Source organism: Lolium rigidum, chromosome 3, assembly GCF_022539505.1.
Source record: "Lolium rigidum isolate FL_2022 chromosome 3, APGP_CSIRO_Lrig_0.1, whole genome shotgun sequence".
In the NCBI taxonomy this organism is placed as follows: Eukaryota; Viridiplantae; Streptophyta; class Magnoliopsida; order Poales; family Poaceae; genus Lolium; species Lolium rigidum.
This window is the reverse complement of record NC_061510.1, coordinates 89,247,728-89,270,018: the sequence shown is the minus strand read 5'-3', so window position 1 is coordinate 89,270,018 and position 22,291 is coordinate 89,247,728. Positions and strand designations below refer to the sequence as shown.

The window sequence follows — 22,291 nt, the reverse complement described above, 5'->3', positions numbered from 1 at the left end:
TAGGTAACTATGTATCGAAATCTTATAGCAAGTTGAACTTAATGACTTGATCTCATGCTACGCTTATTTGGGTGTATGTCCATTATATCATTCACCCAATGACATAACCTTGTTATTAACAACATCCAATGTTCATGATCACTAAACCATGATCATCTGTTAATCAACAAGCTAGTTATACAAGAGGCTTACTAGGGACTCCTTGTTGTTTACATAACACACATGTATCAATGTTTCGGTTAATACAATTATAGCATGGGATGTAAACATTTATCATGAACACTAAGATATAACAATAACTAATTTATTATTGCCTCTTGGGCATATCTCCAACAATAACAACTCATGTCAACTGAGAATCAAGGTAAGCAAAGACTTGGTGAAAAAAAAACTTGTTAAAAAAATATAGACGTGCACAATACATTATTCGCGAGGATGAAATATATACCAATCTTTCCCATCAAACATGAAAGTAATAAGAAGCCTCCTTATATGAGTTGTCCTTATATGAGTTGTTTAGAGTTGTTTAGAGAACTGTAAAAGCTTCTAGAGAACACTTCAGTCTAGCCATTGGTAAATTTCCCTTCCTCTCCGAAGCTGCCCTTCCATAAACTCTTGTCCACCTTCCTATAATCAAACATGATTAAATAGAAAATTCCCTTTATGGAGTATTGAGGACATGTAAATTCATTTTCTTCTTGGTAATGAAAAGCATCTTCACACCCCCAGCATACATTTGACAATCTAAAGAGTCGTGGCTTAAACACTTGGGCGCATATGTTAATTCTCCACAGAGAGAAAATAAATCAAAAGTGTCTTGGCAATCATATCTCAATGGTAATCTTAATTTATCAAGAGCATCCAACTATGTTGTTGTCTACCAGCGTCATATCAAATTAGGAAGAAAATGGATAAGTTCGTATTCTAATTTGTGCAATAAAAGACAGCTGATAGCCCTGCCACAGGGACATGGTGTTTCTGCACCCAGGTGCATATGCACCCTTTATTTGAAATGCATGTTAAACATATTTAAAAATGTTAAAAAAATACAAATAAAAATTCTTTGTGTATACCTTGACATGTTACGTGCTCATAAAGTTGTTTCAGCAAAAACCGATATGTTTTGTGCCCTGTGCAAAAAACACAAATTTTTTGTGCTAAAATAGTCAATTTGTCGAATCATTATTTGTCTTTTTTACACATGATACAAAAATTGTCAGTTTCATGTGAAACTTTACGCGTACACATAGAACATATCTCTCTACATGCTATTTTTTTCCCTAAATTTTTTTGATTTTCGAAATATATTTTATACATATAGGGTGCATATGCACCCGAGATCAGTTTTGGTTTTCCGCTGCCACAACCCATATTCGAATTGAGGGTCAACAGAAACTGTGGTAGCATTACTAAGTACCATGATAATATTTCTGAACACGCTGATTAAGAAATGGATATATATCATATACACTAATTATACATGTAATTCGAGTTATAGACTTTTTTATATTTTCCATTGAGGTTGACAGATGCATTTGAACTCAACTGCATGTTTGCAGCAGACTCACATTGTTGTGTGAAATATAATATACTATCATCCTTGACTCAACTATTCTAGATCTTGGCACAGAAATTATTCCTTAGGATGCAGAGGAAAACCTCCTTATGTGGATTTTTTTTTGTAAGTGTGGCATAATATGCTAAGACTGAATTAGGAAAAGTTAGTTAAGATTAAAAAGCCTGGCACTTAAAACCACTCAACGGAAATCCACATTGGTCAAGCAAGTCAAGTCGAAGAGTCCTGCGTGTCCTGATGTAATATTAATAACTTGAAAAAAGAACCTAAGATTTTTTTCTCATTTTGTGAAACAAGCACCTTTTGTGGTCTAAAGCAAACAAAAATCTCAATGCACTCAACAACATGATATACAAATAAATAATTAGTTTCAGTCTTGCAAAGATCATATCTTCTGAAGGTTGAATCATAAATAACAGCCAAACTATGTCCACCGTGGGCATAAGAATATAAGAGAACTTACTCACAGTGCACCAATGCTAAGACCATTGAAGCTAACTATCACCCCGATTGCTACATAATTATTCTCACTGCATGACACAAGTATAATACCAATTTATGAACAACAAAGGTAAATGAACTGTAGATGAGTTAAAATTGAGTGTTGGCAATGTAGTACCAGGTAAAAATCAAAGTACTACATAGCTTCAAACCAAAACACACAAAGGCATCAGATCAGTGCAGGAAGATAGAACATCCCAGAATGACATCAAAATATTGCCGGTGTCAAAAAAATTCAGAAAACCTCTATATTTAGAGGTACCTATCTTTATGGATGATTCCTATCGTTGGTGCAACAATACTCGAGGAGTAACAGTGTACAACAGAATTCGCAAGTGTTACAGAAAATATATAGATGCTAGGTAAGTTCTAGAATTCGGGAAAGTCTTGATACAAATTAACGGGGAGCATGTAAATGACCAATAAAGCACTGAAACCTAAGAAAATCTCCATAGAAATATTGGGACCCTTCTCCACCACAGGAACAGGAGCATACTTTGAACACCGTTTGTTGCAAACATAATCTAGTTATATAGTGAGAGGGACAAGAAAATACATAACCAGTAACCTAAATAGATATCCTAATGTGAGGAGCATTTAGTCATTTATCATTTATCACATCAAAAAGCAGTTCGCCTGCATAACTCAAAACTCATGGAGGTTCAGGTTTTTTATGCTCATTATCTGCATCCTTGTAAAAGCCATCCTAAAATATACAACGAGTTTCGTACCAACACAAATTCATCCTACAATAAGCTTCTTTTGTCTCCATTCATGCTGACTATGGATTCTAAAATATAACTGAAATCATGAGGTGTTCATGATATTATATGAAACAAATCTATAAACAGTAATAAGACATATCACAAACGATTAGAAGGAAGAGCTTGTCCACTAAGCCTATTTTAATTGTCACCCTGAGTCATATTAATATGCCACAATGACGAATCTAATATCAGAATATCCTAGTCAACAGAAAATCAGCATGCGTGTTTTAACGGTGTACATTCTTTGAATAGTTAATATGTTCTCTGTCACTTGCACACGAATTTATCATTCATCATTAGGGATATTGGGAGCAGTTGTTAGAGTTCAGAGACAGCCAAATACTTGCCATCGCCTCAACTGGAATGTGATTCAGTGACCGTCTTGGCCTGGAATGTAAATCAGCGATGTTTGACAACAAAAGAAACAGAGTCATTTGTGTGCCTAGAAAGAGCACACCAAGCAGCCACCCTGCAGGTGACGCTATTACAGTTGTAAAATCGGGGATCATGTGGTGCCAAACTATTGCAGACTACACGGAGCTATTTCGGGCAGCATTACATTTTGGAGAAGATTAGCTTTCAAGATACTACGATCAACTGGAAAGTGTTGGATAAGACGATGCAAAATTAATAGTTAGGCATTGACATGCTTTTATGCATAGTAGCAAAAGGACCAATAGATGCAAACATCAGGATCTTGCTGCTACTAAGAGAAAAAAAAAGGAGAAGAAGCTACCAAAGAAGAAATGCTTTATTAAGTGAGTAACTTCTAGAGGCAACTTCATTTCCCTTGTCTCCTAGAACATGCAGACATCAGTTCAGCTAATAACTCTATATGGTATTCCTAAAAGGGGCATCACATACTCGGTAATTTGTAGTATTTATTTACCTTTGTAAACTTTGATAGTTCTATGGAGTATGTGCACAGTACACTACAATTTACCAATTATTTATGCAGCCCGAGAACTACATAACCAAATGGTCACAACTTGCTGCATCAAATCTATTTTCCTCTCGCATATATCAAATCATGTAAAGCAGCAGGAAAATCTTTGCTCAAGCATAGAGTGATGATGTATCTATGAAGAAAATTCTATATGGAAGCATGAATTACTGAATCGGTACATTAACTCCAGTCCTATAACACCTTCTCAAATGCACTTTGGTCAGTTGCAGCCAATTCTATATTGATATGCAATGTACAATATTTTTTTTGCCTACAGCTAGGTATTCTATGGCAATGCTGACAACATATATGCTGCCTCGAATCGTACTTTTATTGGGAATAGCGTAATCTAAGGTCTTGTATCAGTATAGGTTAATTCGGATGAAGCCTGGTGATCGGGGATATGTGAGCACCCCTTCTCTGCTTGACACGTGTCTAACGACATTAGCACTGTACACGCATCGACGCGGTCTAGCGCGTCGAGTGGAAGGGTGGAGAGACGCGGGGAAGGTGCACGACGACGCGCTTGGCCGGGGAGACACTGACGCGACCTCAGATGCACGAGGTGGAGGCCGGCGAGGTAGTGGCCGTTAGTGAGTAGCAGAATCCAACGATGGTGGACCAAATCCAACGGTGATAACCGAGTGCTCACGTATCCCCCTGATCACCAAATCCACTCTCTAATTATATGTGAATGTTACTGGCAGGTGCAAATACATAGTTAACAAATAGCACAAACAATTTTAGAAAAGAAGAAAATAATAAAAATTGGAATACAGTCGAGCTTATGTTAGGGTGGATCAATGAGCGAGGCTGCCAAGCAAGGTTTTAAATAGCGCGCTATTTCATTTAGCGAGGACCTTCTCCAAACGCTATGCACGTTATAGCGCGCTATAACGCGCTATATATAAAATAGCGTTTTGCAAAAAGACATGCAAATGTTAAGGATTTCGGTAACTAAAATCTTGTCCAGCAAACAAATTGCATAACCAGATCGTTCAAAGTAGATTCCCAAGACCAAATGAAAGACAACATTTTTAACACATACTAATATTATGATTTAGAGCCAAGGAGGCAACAACAAAGGTGAAAGCACTCATTCAGAATCGGAAGAACTACACATCAATAGTTCAATACATCTATGCATCTACAAATCAGGAGGAGGAGGAGGTTCTAGTCAGCTCTAACCTGGTGCGTGATTTTTCTAAGGCGTCTCCGACATCCGAGCCGAAGGAAGTAGCCGACAGAACTCTGTGGGAGGAAGCAACGGACGCCGATATCACGCTGGAAGAGGCAACGGACGTCGCTTCCGTGCGGAACTTCTAAACTGGGATTTAGGCTAGGTTTTACCGTACGTATACGGGCTTTAGGTATTTAGTTTTGTTGGGGAAATTGGACTTTTGGGCGGATGGGTTGGCATGCAGTTTTGGACCTTTGTTTTTTGCAGCTAAACGTTTTAGCGCCGCTACGTGTTATGTGTTTTAGCGCGATTTAGCACGATTTAGCGTGTTATTTCGTGTTTAGCACTGTAGCGACCATTTTCTATCAAATATAGCGTGGAGGGTCCAAATCCGCTATTGCGCGCTAAAACCGGCGAAATTGCGCGCTATTTAAAACCTTGCTGCCAAGCAGATCAGCACTTGAGATTTACCTCTCCACTTTAAGCATAAATCGTGTAAAAGAGGTGTACCTGCAAGACAGGGATCAGCCGAGCGGATCAACACTTGAAATTCTTTGGACGAAAGTGAACTTGTGTTTTCCCTCACAAAAATCTAGGAATTTAGGTGATTACATTGAGCATAGTAACTGTTATCACCAGATTTTGGACAAATCCAGAGGTGGGCCGTAAGAGAGATGGGCTTGGAAGACTACACGTGGAAGATTTCTGAAACGGCTTTGCACGAAGAATTTGGGCTGGTTTGCCCGTGTATCTTTAATTATAGTAGATTATATTTTAGATCAAAAGTTAGAGTTTGTATCGTGCACGGTGGGATATTCCCACGGTAGAAAGTCCGCTGGACTATAAATATGTATCTAGGGTTTATGGAATAAACAACAACACAACGTTCACCCCAAAACAAACCAATCTCGGCGCATCGCCAACTCCTTCGTCTCGAGGGTTTCAATCCGGTAAGCGACATGCTGCCTAGATCGCATCTTGCGATCTAGGCAGCACAAGCTCCACGTTGTTCATGCGTTGCCCGTACTGAAGCGTCTTTGATGGCGGGCAACGTAGTTATCATAGATGTGTTAGGGTTAGCATTGTTCTTCGTATAAACATGCTTACGTAGTGCAACCCTTGCATATCTAGCCGTCCTCATGCCTATCTCGGGCATGGGGCGGCACCCGCTTGTTCATCGTTTAGTAGATCTGATCCGTTACGATTGCTCCTTGCTCTGCAAGGATTAGTTTAATATCCGCAATAGTTAGGCCTTACAAAGGGGAGGATCCGGTGGCATGTAGGGTGGCGTTCGCAAGTCCTAAACAGGAAGTTCCGTGGATCAACTATATTGTTGGTTTTTTGGCCTTGTTTAGGATCGGCTTATGAGCACCGTGCGTGGCCGCGAGGCCCAACTCTGGAGTAGGATGATCCGATTATGCGGTGAAAACCCTAAATCGTCGTAGATCTCATTAGCTTTATCTTGATCAAGCAGGATCACCAAGTATTCGTGCACCCCGCACGGATCATGGGTGGATCGGCTCTTTGAGCCGATTCACGGGATAACTCGAGAGCCGATCGAGGCTCGTATTTAATGTTTACGTGTATGCCATGCGAGGAACTAAGCGAGGCATTCCCCATCACCTTCCCGACCGGGTATAGGTCGGGTGGCACGCCCTTGCACTTCGCATCGCCGCGTGTGACCAGAAGAGCATTGCGGGCCGTCGCTCGGAGGGGTCTCGGCCAGCCGCAGCTCTAGGCTCTTCCCGGCTCTACTAGTGCGGCTCGCCGCTGCCCGACGGTGGGTTTTGGCGGTCAACACATTCCGGCACGCCCGGTGGGACACATCGTCTACATCAACCACATCGCCATCTACATCCGAGATGGCGACGGACGGCACGCCGATCACCTACGAGGAGCTGCTCGCTGAGCTCAAGAAGAAACATGACGAGATCAAGGCCACCCTCGAAGCCGACCTCATCGGCTCTTTCGGAGAACCCGTACCCATGGCATCGGATGGAAGGGATTCTCACCACAAGGTGCACTCGATGGGATAGATCTCTCGCCCCGTCGGAGGAACGCACCATGGCCCTGCGGCGAGGAGATTAACTACTTGGTGGCTCACTCGCTACACCGCCACTCGAAAACTTGGTCAACGTGTTGGAGCCGTCTCGCTCGCGCGTGATCCGAGGAGATCATGAGCCACCGGTACTCGCCGTCGGGACCAGCTCTCGGGACGCACCAAGGAGAGTTGCCACTCCAGTCCCGTCCACCGCTGCCATATGCGTTGGCAGCACCAGCTGAAGTGCCGGCTACACCGGCATTCGTCGTCTACAAGATCGGTGGTGACCCTAGTGACTACCGGTTCTTGGTTGAGGCGCCTAAGGAGATCCCTCAAGGATACGCGTGCACGTATGTGCCAGATTGCGGCAACTGGGCACTCTCAAACCAGGCCACAACGTCAGGGGCTCCGGCGCAAACAGGAGGAACGTCAGCGACAGAGCTTGAGAAGCAGACGTGGCTAACTAAGTACGCCACCCCGACGAAACTCCCGAGCCCAGCTCCCGCAGGTTGGCTCGGAGCTGGAAAAGCAAACATGGCTGGCTAAGTACGCCACCCGGCGAATCTTCGGAGCGCATCTCCTGCGGCCGGCACGGCGGATCGGATCGGTACCATGCGAGAGACCGGTTCGGCATTATGCCGAAAAGGAGGGCAATCGGCTATTCCAAGCCGTACCCCGATGAGTACGAGATGATCCCGCTGCCACCTAAATATCGGCTCCCGACTTCTCCAAATTCGAGTGGATCGGATGGCTCCAGCTCCATCGAGCACATCGGCCGATATTTGGCGCAACTAGGACCGGCTTCGGTGTCGGATCAACTACGCGTGAGGCTCTTTTCACGGTCCCTCACGGGATCGGCTTTTGGATGGTATACCTCTTTGCCGGCAAACTCCATCCGAGTCTTGGAAGCAATTGGAAGAACGAGTTCCATATGCAATATCATTCGAAGCTTCCGATTCTAGCATTGCCGATCTAGCACAACTACGTCGAAGCGCGGAGAAACGGTGACAGAGTACATCCGGCGCTTCGGGAACCTTAGGAACCGATGTTATTCGGTTCGTATAAGCTGAAAAGGAAGCGAGTCGAGTTGGCGATGAGCGGCCTTGCAACACAGCTCAAGGACATGGCCTCCCAAGCAGATTATCCCTCGCCGGCGCACATGGTTCGAAACTATCGGCATATGAACAGCGCCACCCGCACTGTACCAAGACAAGTTCAAGCGTGCGATGAGTCATGGTCGATACAGAGGAAAGTGAAGTGCTGCAGGAGACCAAGAAGTAGCGATGGGCGAGTGGACTCGGGGAGGAACCCCCGTGTCCTGCAAATGGGTAAAGCCACCGGGGCCGCCCGGGGATTTGATTTTGACGTGACCAAGACCGAACAAATCTTCGACCTCCTGCTCAAGGAGAAACAGTTGACGATTCCTGAAGGTCTCAAGTTCCCCACGGCGCAAGAGCTAAACGGAAAGCCGTACTGTAAATTCCACAATTCGCTTTCCCATGCCACCAACGACTGCAGGGTGTGGCGTCAACACATCCAAGCGGCGATAGAGAAGGGGCGTTTAATTTTCAACCAGTACGCCATGAAGGTAGACACCCAGCCCTTCCCCGCCGTTAACATGGTAGAAGTCATCTACCCCGAGGGCTGCCAGCCAGGTCCCACGTTCAGCATCAACATGGTAGGACCTGGGAACCACTCTGGCAAAGATGGAGATGCGGGCAGCTGCTCTCATAGCAAGGATACAGAGGAGGCCGCTCCACGCGATCGGCTCCATCATGATGGCAAGCGCTACGTCACAGAGGGAGAAGTGAAGAATATAAGATATCAACGACCTCTCTCTGACCACCTCCTCAACAAATATGTGAGTCAGTATGACCAACGCCGACGGTCCAACTATGATGATGAAGGAGATCGTTTGGCTAGAGAAGCCGGAAGACATCGTCGGCGAGGATCGCGATGAGGAGGAGCACGAGCGCCATGCCACGGACACATCAAGGGAGCCGGATGACAACGCCGGACATTGGGACTGCCCTTTCTTCGGACACTCGCTGGGATTCAGGAATGAGCCGATTGCCCACAATCGGCAATTGCCCGGAATGCAACAAGAAGAAGAAGGAGGCAGCCAACGTGTCCGTGTTTGAGCGCTTAGGGCCTCTCCCACCACCGAGGCAAACGTGCTTGAGTCACTTCGTTGGGCAGATCTTGAGGATTCCGAAGACGAAGGGCTAGAAGTGGAAGAAGATAGGTACCACCGGCCAAGGTGGTGCCCTGACGGACTCAGCCGTTCCCAAAAGCGCAGGGTTCAGCGATTGCGCGGCCTAGAGGAAGCCGAGAGGTTGTACCTGCATACGCTAAGGAAGGCACGGCCCGATCTGGCTGCAAAGGTTCAGCGAACCCTGGATGAAGAGGGTCGTCCACGGAAAATGGAGTGGCGCCCTAAACGAGAGGAAAGCCGATGATGAGACATCGGCTGGCACAAACATGGTACTCGTCTTGCCGACGGAGCGTAGCGCTCCACGACTCTACGGAGCACTCAAGGTGGACGACGGCAAGCGCATCAAGTCGGAAGTCGGGTTGGTTTTATCCAGCCGACCAAGTAGCAAGATCAAACCAATGAGCAAACCGAGAGAGGCTGATCCTTGTGATCGGCCCCAAAAAACTTATGAAGGGAACTTACAAAACCTTCAACGAGCAAGCAGCGTGGAGGCCGATTCCAGACAATCGGCCAAAATTATCCTCACCCACCATTCCGCCTCGGGTTCAACATGTTATCCGACACGAGCCGATACCATCAATTCTCTTGACGAGAATCGGCTCGGGGGCACCTGGTAGATAAAATACGAGGATATGCAACGGAAGCCTCTCATCTTCTGTTGATGGGTATTGGAATATGGGGGCCGATGCACAGGTCGGCCGTAAAAACAAAAAGTGAAAATTCGAAAATTTTCGAACATAGCCGATGCAGCAGGCATCGACTTAAGGATATAACAGCCGATGCGCAGTCATCGACTTTAGTACAGTTGCACAGGGCCAAAACCCACCGGCGGCCTACTGGCTACGCGCTCAACGACTTATGCATCCTTGCCGGTATTCTTGCCTTGACGAAGGCTCGGGGGGCAGCTCGCCCTAAAAGTTCTTTAGAAAGCCGATTTTGATGGAATCGGCTGATCCTGCATTACGATTCGGAGGCCGATGGTGACACATGTGGTTGATTACGACCGTCCTCGCCTTGATGAAGACTCGGGGGGCAACGGACTACATGGAGATCTGGTTCTTAAGAAACCGAAGGAGGACATCGGCTTTTACAAATTTTGGACCGTCCTGTCGCTGCGAAAGGAGGAAAGGGACTAGATTCTCGGAATAGCCGATGAGTAGTCATCGGCTAAGGTACTGCGAAGAATTATGATCAGACACCAAATCGCAGCCTGAAATTGAGAAGTTCCCGGCCTACGAGCTAATCGACATGAGAGTTCGGCTTCATGAGTGTCCAAAAGAAAAGAAATCCGATACATTACTATCGGTCTTCACATGACGAGCGGAAGGAGTGAAATTGGAGCAATTGAAAGATGAATCAAAAGGACAATTTCATTAATTCGAGAGGAGCGGCTTTACAAGAAAGAGCCGATGGCTCTCAAAAGAGGGATCTAGTGCCTAGTGCATCGCTACTACTAGACCTATTCTACTAGTCGTCGGCTGTCCTCGTCATCACCGCCGTCGATGTCGTCGGCGCTGCTCCCAGGGAGTTCCTCGTCGGCTGCTACCCCAGCCCGTGGCCGGAGCCTCTTCCTCCTCGTCATCATCATCGTCCTCGCTGTCCGCCCAGGAGCGGAAGCGCTTGGTTGGCGGGTACCCGGCGGAAGAGGAAGATTCATCTTCCTCCTCCTCTTCTTCTTCTTCTTCGTCGTCATCTTCATCCTCGCTGTCCGCCCACATGCGGGAGCGCCTCGCGGCGGGAGCTTGGCGGAGGGGAAGGCCTTGGCCTTCGCTGCTTCCCCTTCTTTCTTCTCATTGTCGGAGGAGAGGGGTTCACCTCGGAATGAGGCTTGTCCTCGTTCTTCTTCTTCGGCGAGGAGTGGGGGAAGAGGTTTGAGAAGGAAGAGGAAGAGGAAGACATTGCTACAGGGGAAGAGGGTTTTTTGGGTGCCGATGGCTGGAACAGAGGAAGGGGATGAAGAAGGCTAGTCAATCGGCATAGTTAAATAATGATAAGCCTGGTGGAAATTTAATGTCATTACAGTTTCCAAGGGGATGACGCCAGAGCTATCGAATTTTGCGAGAGAAGTCTGGGAAGACGAGGGTATAATGATGCTGCAACGGCTCTGCTCTGCCACGACATGACCCCTCGAAAGGAAAGCTTAATGAGTTTGGAAATATTATTTCCAAAACCAGGGGGGCATGTGTTATCACCAGATTTTGGACAAATCCAGAGGTGGGCCGTAAGAGAGATGGGCTTGGAAGACTACACGTGGAAGATTTCTGAAACGGCTTTGCACGAAGAATTTGGGCTGGTTTGCCCGTGTATCTTTAATTATAGTAGATTATATTTTAGATCAAAAGTTAGAGTTTGTATCGTGCACGGTGGGATATTCCCACGGTAGAAAGTCCGCTGGACTATAAATATGTATCTAGGGTTTATGGAATAAACAACAACACAACGTTCACCCCAAAACAAACCAATCTCGGCGCATCGCCAACTCCTTCGTCTCGAGGGTTTCAATCAGGTAAGCGACATGCTGCCTAGATCGCAGCATCTTGCGATCTAGGCAGCACAAGCTCCACGTTGTTCATGCGTTGCCCGTACTGAAGCGTCTTTGATGGCGGGCAACGTAGTTATCATAGATGTGTTAGGGTTAGCATTGTTCTTCGTATAAACATGCTTACGTAGTGCAACCCTTGCATATCTAGCCGTCCTCATGCCTATCTCGGGCATGGGGCGGCACCTGCTTGTTCATCGTTTAGTAGATCCGATCCGTTACGATTGCTCCTTGCTCCGCAAGGATTAGTTTAATATCTGCAATAGTTAGGCCTTACAAAGGGGGGAGGATCCAGTGGCATGTAGGGTGGCGTTCGCAAGTCCTAAACAGGAAGTTCCGTGGATCAACTACATTGTTGGTTTTTTGGCCTTGTTTAGGATCGGCTTATGAGCACCGTGCGTGGCCGCGAGGCCCAACCTGGAGTAGGATGATCCGATTATGCGGTGAAAACCCTAAATCGTCGTAGATCTCATTAGCTTTATCTTGATCAAGCAGGATCACCAAGTATTCGTGCACCCCGCACGGATCATGGGTGGATCGGCTCTTTGAGCCGATTCACAGGATAACCTGAGAGCCGATCGAGGCTCGTATTTAATGTTTACGTGTATGCCATGCAGGAACTAAGCGAGGCATTCCCCATCACCTTCCTGACCAGGTATAGGTCAGGTGGCACGCCCTGCACTTCGCATCGCCGCGTGTGACCAGAAGAGCATTGCGGGCCGTCGCTCGGAGGGGTCTCAGCCAGCCGCAGCTCTAGGCTCTTCCCGGCTCTACTAGTGCTGACTGTCGCTGCCCGACGGTGGGTTTTGGCGGTCAACAGTAACACAGCACCTTTATGTTGGCATAAACTAAATTATCCACCATATTTATCTAATATGGACCATACACTAAACAACACCATTTTTTTGGTAAACCATCTTAAAATCATTGATTCAAAGTGGTTTGCTAGCTGCAAAAAATCTTATAATTTTAGTATCTGACATTAGTAGATAATAATGACTCTCCTGTTTGACTAATCCTAGAGATAATTTCATTGTAACAGCTGCATACAGGTTTGCTAAGCAAATCATAAATACCACTTTTACAAAAGCAAATGTTGGGAGCAAAATATTGATGTTTCTAAGGAAAATCATGAGAAAGAAATAATAATGCATCCAGCTATCACACTTCAGGCATAAATTGCTTCTGTTGCTACAGTTAAATACCGCTATCATACCATGGATCTTCACTCCCTTTCACTACGTAAAACAGGGAAAATACAAATACCAAGAAAACCAAAGTCCTTATGGCCATCAAACAGTACAATATGATTAAATCAATTTATGTTATTTATCTATAATAATGTTTAGGTGCTAAATAATACCATGTCGATTGAAGAGCATGGGTTCCATATTTCTTAAACGAACATAACAGAGAATAGATACCTATAGTTATGTAGTCCACAGTATAAGCAAAAAATGTCAGAAAAGTATGTCTCCTTGCTCATGTTGGTTCGGAGTTCTACGAAGGACGCACTATGAGAACCAGGGAAGTCATGCACATGAGGCACATGGTATTCAACTAAGCCTGGCGCGGCCGGTGATGGGGGCGGCGGGGATCCTCGCGTGATCCCCCCGGTGCGGGGGGATGGAGGCTAGCCTCCGCACGGGGGATGGCCCCGGCCCATGGAGGATGTTGGCGGTGCGGCCTCTCGCCGGGCGGGCGATGATGGCGGCGGCGGCGTGGCCATGATCTGGTGGTGCGACCTCTACTCTTCCTCGCTGCGGCCTCATCGGGCGGACGGTGATGGGGGGGGGCGGCGCGGACCCGGACTAGCGGCGCTGTCCTCTCCTTCCGTCCTTGCCTCGGCATCGCCGGGCCAGCGGTGATGGAGGGATTTTGTACAGCTCCTCCTCAAGGTCTAGGACCACGGCACCAAGGGCGGCGGCCTTGGATAGCGGGGACGGCATCGACCTGGTGGCAGGTGGCGGGCGGCTGGTGCCACTGACCGTGGCACCACAGTGGTGGTATTCTCTCTCGCCGGAGGAGATCGGCTAGTGTGTGGCTAGCCGTGGTGGATCTCGCGATCCGTCGCCTAGCTCCCGATGGCGAGGCACAACTGCCGGTGAAAGCCGGCCCGGACTTCGGTCATGGCGGATGATGGCGTGCTTCGTCGTTACCTTGTTGAAGGCATTGTCTCTGCAGCCTGTGTTTCTTCGCCTGTGCTGCTCCAGGGGAAACCCTAGACCCGGGTCTCCCGACGCCATTCTCCCTGTTGGTGGCATCATTTTTGGAGCAGACAACGGATGGCGGTGGTGCTGAGGTGGAGCGGTGTGCTTTTACTGTGTCGGCGACATCGAGTCGCCGCGGCATGGTGCAGTGGTGTCTTGGGACGGATGCAGTGTGATGGTCTCGCGCAGGATGGTGGAGTCGTCTGGCGCCGTGGTGGCATCGATGGCGGGCCTAGTATGGTCAATGCGATGATCTCTCTTGAAGATGGGTCGAGGAAGACGACGGTAGCAACTTCTATGACGTGTGCGTTGGCGTATGCTGAGAGTCTGCTTGACTGGATGTGCTTCTCATCTGCTATTGGACGGCCTGGGAAGGTATTTGGTTTTTGGTTGATGTGAGTTGGTGAATTGTCACCCCTTCATCCCTCTGTAGGTTTAGCGAGGTGGTTTCGAGTTTGATCTTTTGTATTGCTCTTGTAAGATGTTGTAAATAATCTAATAAAAAAACCGTGTGCATCCCTTGGATGCAGCTGGGCTCCATTTCGAAAAAAAAACTATTCATCCAGTCATCACCTAGCTATACATCCAGCAGGACATTTTATATATAGGTTAATTTTCACTCAAAGAATAAATAGCATTCTACTTACAGGAGAATCTGCACCATGTATGGATCGCTGGGCTGTGTACATTTTCCATTGATTCCGCTTGGAAGAGAGGAGCGGATGCTCTTTTCAGCCGTGTTGTGTTTCTCCATTGTTGTCTCCATGACTCCATACCATTACTGAACACGGATGTCTAATCAAAAGAGGGAGGCAACCAATTAGCTGAAATGGATTGCTCATCTGAATTCAGTAGGTTGTGCATTAGTCTCTTCTCACATTCATATTCCCTGGCAAATTAATCTAGCTCTCTTCAAGAAGAAATTACTGATCCTGTGCCAGAACAAATATTGGTATTGCATCACTCAATCGATTCACATCTGTTCAAACCCCATACAAATAGAAGCACCACCTAAACTGTCGCACACATGAAAAAAAAACAAAATCGATCACGCCAAGGGCCTGGTCGATGCAAAAGCAGTGCAGGGCTGATGAGAGGAAACCGAATCCATGCCTCACCCATGAGGGCAACTCGTCCCCCACTTCGTCGATAATTTTCCACCACTGTGTCTAGAGCTGGGGTTCGTCAGCGTGCGACGTGCTGGTATGCCGGCCATGCCGGCCGAGGGACCCGACCTTCAAGCAGATCATCATCAGCCTGTCCACCTTCCACTCCCAAGCCCCAGCCCCCGGCGGCGCTGGATATCGGGCTCACCCTCACTTTCCACCCCACCAACCCCAACGTTGTTCCCGGGCAGTACAACGCCTCCACCATCCTCTACACGTGAACCGGCACCGCGCGCATCTGACGCCGGCGGGCATCCGTCCGCTTCGTACCGCCTGCTCCATCTCCCAGCTACGTCGAGAGAAACCCTGTGCTCGGTCAAACCCCACAAGAGGAATCTAGAAGAAACCAGCAACCGACTGAGAGAAACGAAAGGGTGGAACGGACGACACCGCCCAAGGCATGAGCGCGAGGCAGCTGTTCCCACCCAGGCCCAGAACCGGCGACACCTATCCTACTCTGGCCGACCGTACGCTGGCCCATCACGCACGCAACACCGTCCAATCGCTGGGAGAGCTCCAATTTCAACAGGCTTAACTTATTTAGGTAATTCGAGAGCATTACATGTGTTACACAACTCAACACACTAAGTAAGCTAGATTTTCACAAACCCCAAAAAAATAGGAAGAACAATTTCTAGGAGCTTCTCCCCACTACGGTTGTCCCACCGAAATCCATAAGCCGCCTTATGCATAGGACCGATCTCCGGTTGGCTCTATGGTGTTGGACATCAAGATGCTTGTTGGGCATTTTGATTCTGCTACTTTTAAGCATGCTTATCGATCTCTGAATAAGGCGGCACACATTCTAGCTAAGACTTGTGATGTTTCTACCTAGTTTTATTTCGAACTTTGCCCCGGATTGCATCCGGGAGACTCTCTGTATTGATATTATGTGATCAATAAAGTGCCGTGTTATGTCAAAAAAAAAAGCAGAAGGTTGGAAGAAATGGCCCTAACATGTCTCGGTGCCATCTTCTTTACCAAAAGCGCACGGCGCCGCGTCGAACGCTGCCAGAGCTTCACCGCCGGCCTAGGCCCTAGGCTCACCAAACCCAAACGGCTACACACCCCGACGCGCAATTAACGTTCAGCTAATTTGGACTCCGCGCGCCGTGCCGTGCCGTGCCGGTCACGGAGTAGTTACTACACAAGGACGGAGGCAACGTACGTACGGTACGAACGCTCCGAGTTGGCCGAGTCAAAGACGGGATTTCCTCCCCCGCGGAACCGAACCGAGCTGAACCAACTCCGCTTTCTTCTTCAAACGAGCCGAGCCGAGCCGAATGGAGAAATAGCCAAGGTGCGTCGTGGATGACGGGTGGGCCGCCCGCGCGGCACGCGTGGAACGGTGGCGTAAAGCGGAGAGGAGAGCAGAGCTATCCCGTCCCGTCGGCCCCGCCCGTCAACAACCTCCATTAATAAGCCGTGGGCCCGCCCAACTGACACCAACCGCGGCTCATCCTGGCCGTCCGTCCCCTAGCAACGCGCATTTCGGGAATCTAGGCTGCCCCAGATCCGCCTCCTCTTTCACATATCGCTCCCCTTCTCCTCCAACGCTAGCAGACACCCCACTACCGCCGCTCCGTCGCTACACCGGCAACCAAAAAACACCGCAAAACCCTAGATCTCCAACCCCCGCTCCGTTCGCATTGCCCTTGCATGAACTGAGGGCCAGCACCAGCCAAGGCGATGGCCACCGCCGCCGCCGCCATCCCCTCCTCCGCCGCGGCCATGGTCGCCGGCGCGCCCCTCGACCACCACCACCAGCAGCAGCCGGCCTGGCTCATGGACGAGCGCGACGGCTTCATCTCCTGGCTGCGGGGCGAGTTCGCCGCCGCCAACGCCATCATCGACCTCCTCGTCCTGCACCTCCGCGCCGTGCCCGGCGACTACGACCACGTCTTCGCCGCCGTGCACCAGCGCAGGCACCACTGGGCGCACATCATCCACATGCAGCAGTTCTTCCCCGTCACCGACGTCGCGCTCGCGCTACAGCACACCGAGTGGCTACGCAGGGCCCAGCCGCACCCGCAGCCGCACCCGCCGACGCCGCAGCAGCAGCAGCACGGGCCCGTCCTCGGGCCCAACCCGCCGCCGCCCCCCGCGCGACGCCACAGCTCCTCCTACGCGCCATCCCACAACAACCATCGCAACGCCGGCAACGGCCGCACCGATCCGCCGCGGCCTGCCGCAAACGTCGCCGCCGCTGGATCCGATAAAGATGGTATGATTCACTCTCCTCTTCTCTTCTCTTATATCTGTTCGGTTCGGTACAACAACGCTATTCTCTTCTGTTGGGTCCTCAAACGGTTCGATCCATGAAATGCCTTCCTGCCGCACACGCACTTGCTTGCTACTAGTAATAATTGACTAGTCATATATCATCCTGGGCACGAATATGGTCTACTTTTTTTTAACCTTCCTTCCATCTTATTATAGCTTCGATTGGTAAAGTACGTAGTATACTGTTTATGTATAAGTTCAATTCAATTACTCCTGTTTGTTTGTTTGTGTTATTTTTGCTTCCATTGGAAAAGTATACTCCTACGTAGCACTATATTGTTTCTGGGGAACTTCAATTACTCCTGTTTGTCTGTTTCTATTATCTTCCACCTTTCCTGTTCATTTAGTATTTTTCATGTCTTTAAAGGGTATATAGGGCATTTCGTGGTTTTATCTTGTCTACTTCTATACGAATTTCTAATTTGGGAGGTCCTAAGGTTCTGGATAGACCTGCCTAAAAATAGCTTTCCCGCCTAAAGATATGTATAGGCACGTGCAATCAACCACTTCGAGCTGCTTTATGTGGCAACATTTTTCGTTCTCAGCATTCCGCGCTTCTGTTTGTTCAGTAGCTGAACGAGTCAATGATATGGTCATTTACTTGCCAAAAAATAAATGGCGCGAATTGAGTTCGGTGTAGCATTCCCTGGCAGCTGAATGAGTCAATGAGATGGTTATTACTTGTGACAAAAGATATGGCGCATCATCATACTGCATGACACCCACCCACGCCATTTTTTTTGTCCAAAAATGGTCCGATCCATGAAACACATTCCTGGTGCGGAGACACCTGCTTGCTACTAATTGACTAGTCATATCTCATCTTGGGCTGGGCATGAATATAGACCACTTTTTAAATCTTCCTTCCAGGTTGCAGAAATTTTGCTTCGGCTGGTAAAGTATACGTAGTATATTGTTTTTTTTTGGGTAAGTTCAATTACTGCTATTTGTTTGTTTGTATTATTTTTTCTGTTCATTTTGTACTGATGTCTTGGAAGGGCAAGCTTTTCGCGGTTTGTCTGGTCTATTTCTATACCAGTTTCTAGTTGCGGAGGTCATAAGGTACTGGATAAAATTGTCTAAAAATAGTTTTCCCGCGTAAAGATATGTATAGGGCAAGTGCAATCAACCACTTCGAGTTGCTTTATGTGGCAACATTTTTCGCTCTGAGCATTCCACGGTTCTGTTTGTTAAGTAGCTGAACGAGTCAATGATATGGTTGTTACCCGCGACAAAAATATATGGTGTGAATCGAGTTCGGTGAAGCGTTCCAAGCAGCTGAATGAGTCAATGAGATAGTTATTACTTGTGACGAAAGATATGGTGCGAAAGTTTGGCGCAGTGTCCTAATGCGTGGCACCTGCCCGTGCCATATAATTTTTGTCGCACCGTGGTCCTGTTTGTTCAGTAGCTGAATGCTAATATAGATATGACTTGCGACGAAAATATATGGCATGAATTGAGTTCGGTGAAGGGTTCCAGCAGCTGAATAAGTCAAAGAGATGGTTATTACTTGTGACAAAAGATATAGCGCAAGCATTCGGTGTAGTGTTCTACTGCGTGACACCTGCCCGCGCTGTCCGGTTGTGCCATGCAGCGGCGCGCTCCTTCTGGCTGACGTGCCAAGGGTTACGGGCGTCGCCTCATAGTCCATCCCTATTACTTATATTTACTTATGTTGTATAATAGAAGTTGATAGTCCATTCACATTACTTATGTTGTATAATAGAAGTCGATGACATGTGTTTTACCAATGCTAGAAAAAATATAGCAATATTCTATCTCTAGCTTTGTGGGCTATGTTGTATAATAAAATGTAGCAACATATTATACTTATGCTGTTTAATAAAAGGAGATTCTGGCATTAATCCTTACAAAAATTATCATCTTATTATATTTTCTGGCATAAAGAATTAAAGAGAAATATACAAGAGTAGATTCTACGCCACTTATTGTGGTTTCGTAACAAATTGACTGGTTTCATATATAATGTATGCTTTTCTCTATCTATCTGCACAATTGTCTGCAGAGGTCGGCTAGTTTTGGTAAACATACAATTTTTCTGTGTCTTCCACTCAACTATTAAGTTATAGATGGAATAAGCTCGTATTTTCTGTTTGTATTTATATTGTGATTACCATGATTACTGTATTTCACTTTGCAGCTATCTTACTGTATTCCCCTCCTTTAATTTTCCTTTTTAATGCATTTCCAGTTTACCATTTCTTTTATACTAATATTAATGTTTTTTTGCGGGGTATCTAACATTAATGTTTAGTAAGGTGGAAAATCCGAAACAGTTACTCATGTACTCTTGATGCTTCTAGGACGTGAACTTCATAACCAAGAAGGGAAGGGACTTAAGGAAGGAGAGAACGTCGTTGATGCTAAAAGTCTACAGTTGGATTCTCCTATTACCGATGGTACACAAACGCAAACATACACACATATATTGATATATACATTCTGGCATTGTGCAGTATTCATCTGTTTAATGCTGGCATATTCCATCATGGTCATCTTCAGTTATTTGGTGTATAATTTTGCACACTGTAGGAGTACTTAATTTCTGAATTTTGTTGAGAAGCTATTTGTCACATTAGATACGGCATGAACCAAAGAAGTTTGCACTATTGTCTTACTAACTATATTATTGTCATTATACTCTATATTAAGTCTTGTTTCTTCACTCAACTCATACTGTCATACAATGTTGAGCTTCGTTTTCAGTTTTGGGTTAGTTATCAATTTACGTTTTGCAATTTTTTCTCTTATCTCCCAAAACCTTCGGTGCTACATAACCTCCAAAGTTCCTTGTAGAACTATGGACAACCCTGAGCTTTGGGTTCTTGTTTATTTGTAATGAAGTGTCCTCAGGATAGACATCTGAACTTATGACGCCCACAATGTTAATATCTACACTAAATTTTAGGATGAGCTAGACAAATTGGTGACGTATCAGATCTGACTCCTTCTCTCTTTCTTGATAATTGTGCATTTGTTGCCAACTGTGCAACTCTTTGTTTTTTGTTTCTTAAACCTGATTGTCTTGTCGTACTCACGGGAATGCAGTTGCATGTTTTAATAAGGATTGCTAATTAATCTCTGAAGTCTAAACCATGTCCTTGTATTGTGTATTTTGTAGAAGGTGAGAAAAACCCTAAGCTGCAAACTGATTCTGAAGGAAGCAGCAAAGTGGCTCCAGCTCCTTCAGAGTATACAACCAGGGAAATCATTGATGGCAGGCCGGTATGTTAGCCCTGCAATTTAATTTTTTTAGTTCAAGTTCCATGTAGTTTGTTTGGAATCTCAAAGTTGAGTCAAAATCCATTAGCTCATTACAAATCACACCATGATGAAAATATGCTCTATGCTTCTTTAGGTTAATACTGTTGAAGGACTAAAGGTCTATGAAGGGTTGGTAAATGTGATTGAGATAAACAAGATTGTTTCTTTAGCTAACGAGACAAAAGCTTCTTCTCGCCGAGGAGGGTTGGAAGGTAATTCTATGGCCTCTAATTGCTATTTTTATGTGCCCATGCGCTTTGACTCTTTGAACATGTGTGCCAATGTAACTGTGAACACTTTTGCCACATTGAATTGAAGTTATATCTAAAATGAAAGCTGGGTATTAATATTACCTAGCTGAACACGTAGGAAAATGTTGCAGCTTATCAGGTACTCTGGTTTCGCTAAAGAAAAGGGTCTGTTGCCTTGAATGTTGCATTACAAGGTTTAGTTGTCCATTTTTAGTTGCCTCTTGTTAATGTTTCTTTATTTGTGTAAACAGATAATGTCCTAGTCTGTCCTTGTCTAATTCTTTGGGATACTGCGACTTAACAATTATATTTAACTTCACCGTTATTTTTTACTTGGTGCAAGAAGCGGGGCAGACTGTTATTGTTGGTAGAAGACCACTGAGGGGTCATGGAAGCGCAGTTATTCAGCTGGGAGTTCCTATCATTGAAGGCCCTTTTGAAGATGAAAATCAAAGAGGTATGTCAAGTTTTTACCACAGAGCCTTGTCTTCTTATCCTCATATTTTGATGACTTCCTTTGTATCTTTTTCCAGAGACAAGGGTGGATGCTGTTCCTGGGTTGCTGCAAGACCTGTTTGATCGCTTCTTTCAGCAGGGAATCATACCTTCTAAGCCAGACTATTGTGTTATCGACTTCTTCAATGAGGTATTTATTTTTATGATGTAGACTTTGTTGGTTGAAAGTTTTTCTTGAGACAGTGGATAATCACTTGCTGAAAGGAGAATCTAATAATGGCCAAATGATTTTTTTGCAGGGGGAATATTCTCATCCTCAGCAACCTCCTCCTTGGTATGGTAGGCCTCTTTGTACTCTCTGCCTGACAGAGTGTGACATGGTATTTGGCCGAGTTATCCTTGGTGAACGAGGCGATAACAGAGGCCCTTTAAAGCTATCTCTTTCTACAGGGTAAGCCTTTCCCCAGTAGTGTTCCCTGTTACTTGTATGGACCATTCACTCTCTGACAAATTTCAGTTTATGTCTCTGGTGGCAGACATCATACCGTAACACCAGATGCTGGTGATTTTGTTACGTATTTTAGTGGATATATAAACACACATCTGAGCTGTCTCTGTGTCTTGAATTTCTCAAGTAGGAACAATAAACATAATATAGATCAAAATCAAAATAAAATGCTTGTTTGTAATAAGATAATATATGTTACTTCCTTCATTTAATATTAGTTGTTGGTGATTTAGTACAAAGACAACTAATATGGAACGGAGGGAGTAATTACTAGTGGGTTAGTGTCTGCTATCTTCAGTTATAGACCAAAATCAAAATAAAATACTTGTTTGTAATAAGATAATAAAATACTAGAGAGCCACAA

The 22,291-nt window shown here is 46.1% G+C and overlaps 1 protein-coding gene across 1 annotated transcript in view; it reads left to right on the top strand.

Annotated features, from left to right (window-relative positions):
• Positions 1 to 16,830: 16,830 nt before the first annotated feature.
• Positions 16,831 to 22,291, top strand: part of LOC124695158 (RNA demethylase ALKBH10B-like) — a 6,323-nt gene continuing 862 nt past the window's right edge. Inside the window, exons 1-7 of the mRNA XM_047228045.1 lie at positions 16,831 to 17,365; positions 19,752 to 19,847; positions 20,570 to 20,673; positions 20,807 to 20,924; positions 21,310 to 21,420; positions 21,497 to 21,609; positions 21,719 to 21,870. Of these exons, the coding sequence (XP_047084001.1) occupies positions 16,831 to 17,365; positions 19,752 to 19,847; positions 20,570 to 20,673; positions 20,807 to 20,924; positions 21,310 to 21,420; positions 21,497 to 21,609; positions 21,719 to 21,870 (1,229 nt within the window). The remainder of the gene's footprint in view (positions 17,366 to 19,751; positions 19,848 to 20,569; positions 20,674 to 20,806; positions 20,925 to 21,309; positions 21,421 to 21,496; positions 21,610 to 21,718; positions 21,871 to 22,291) is intronic.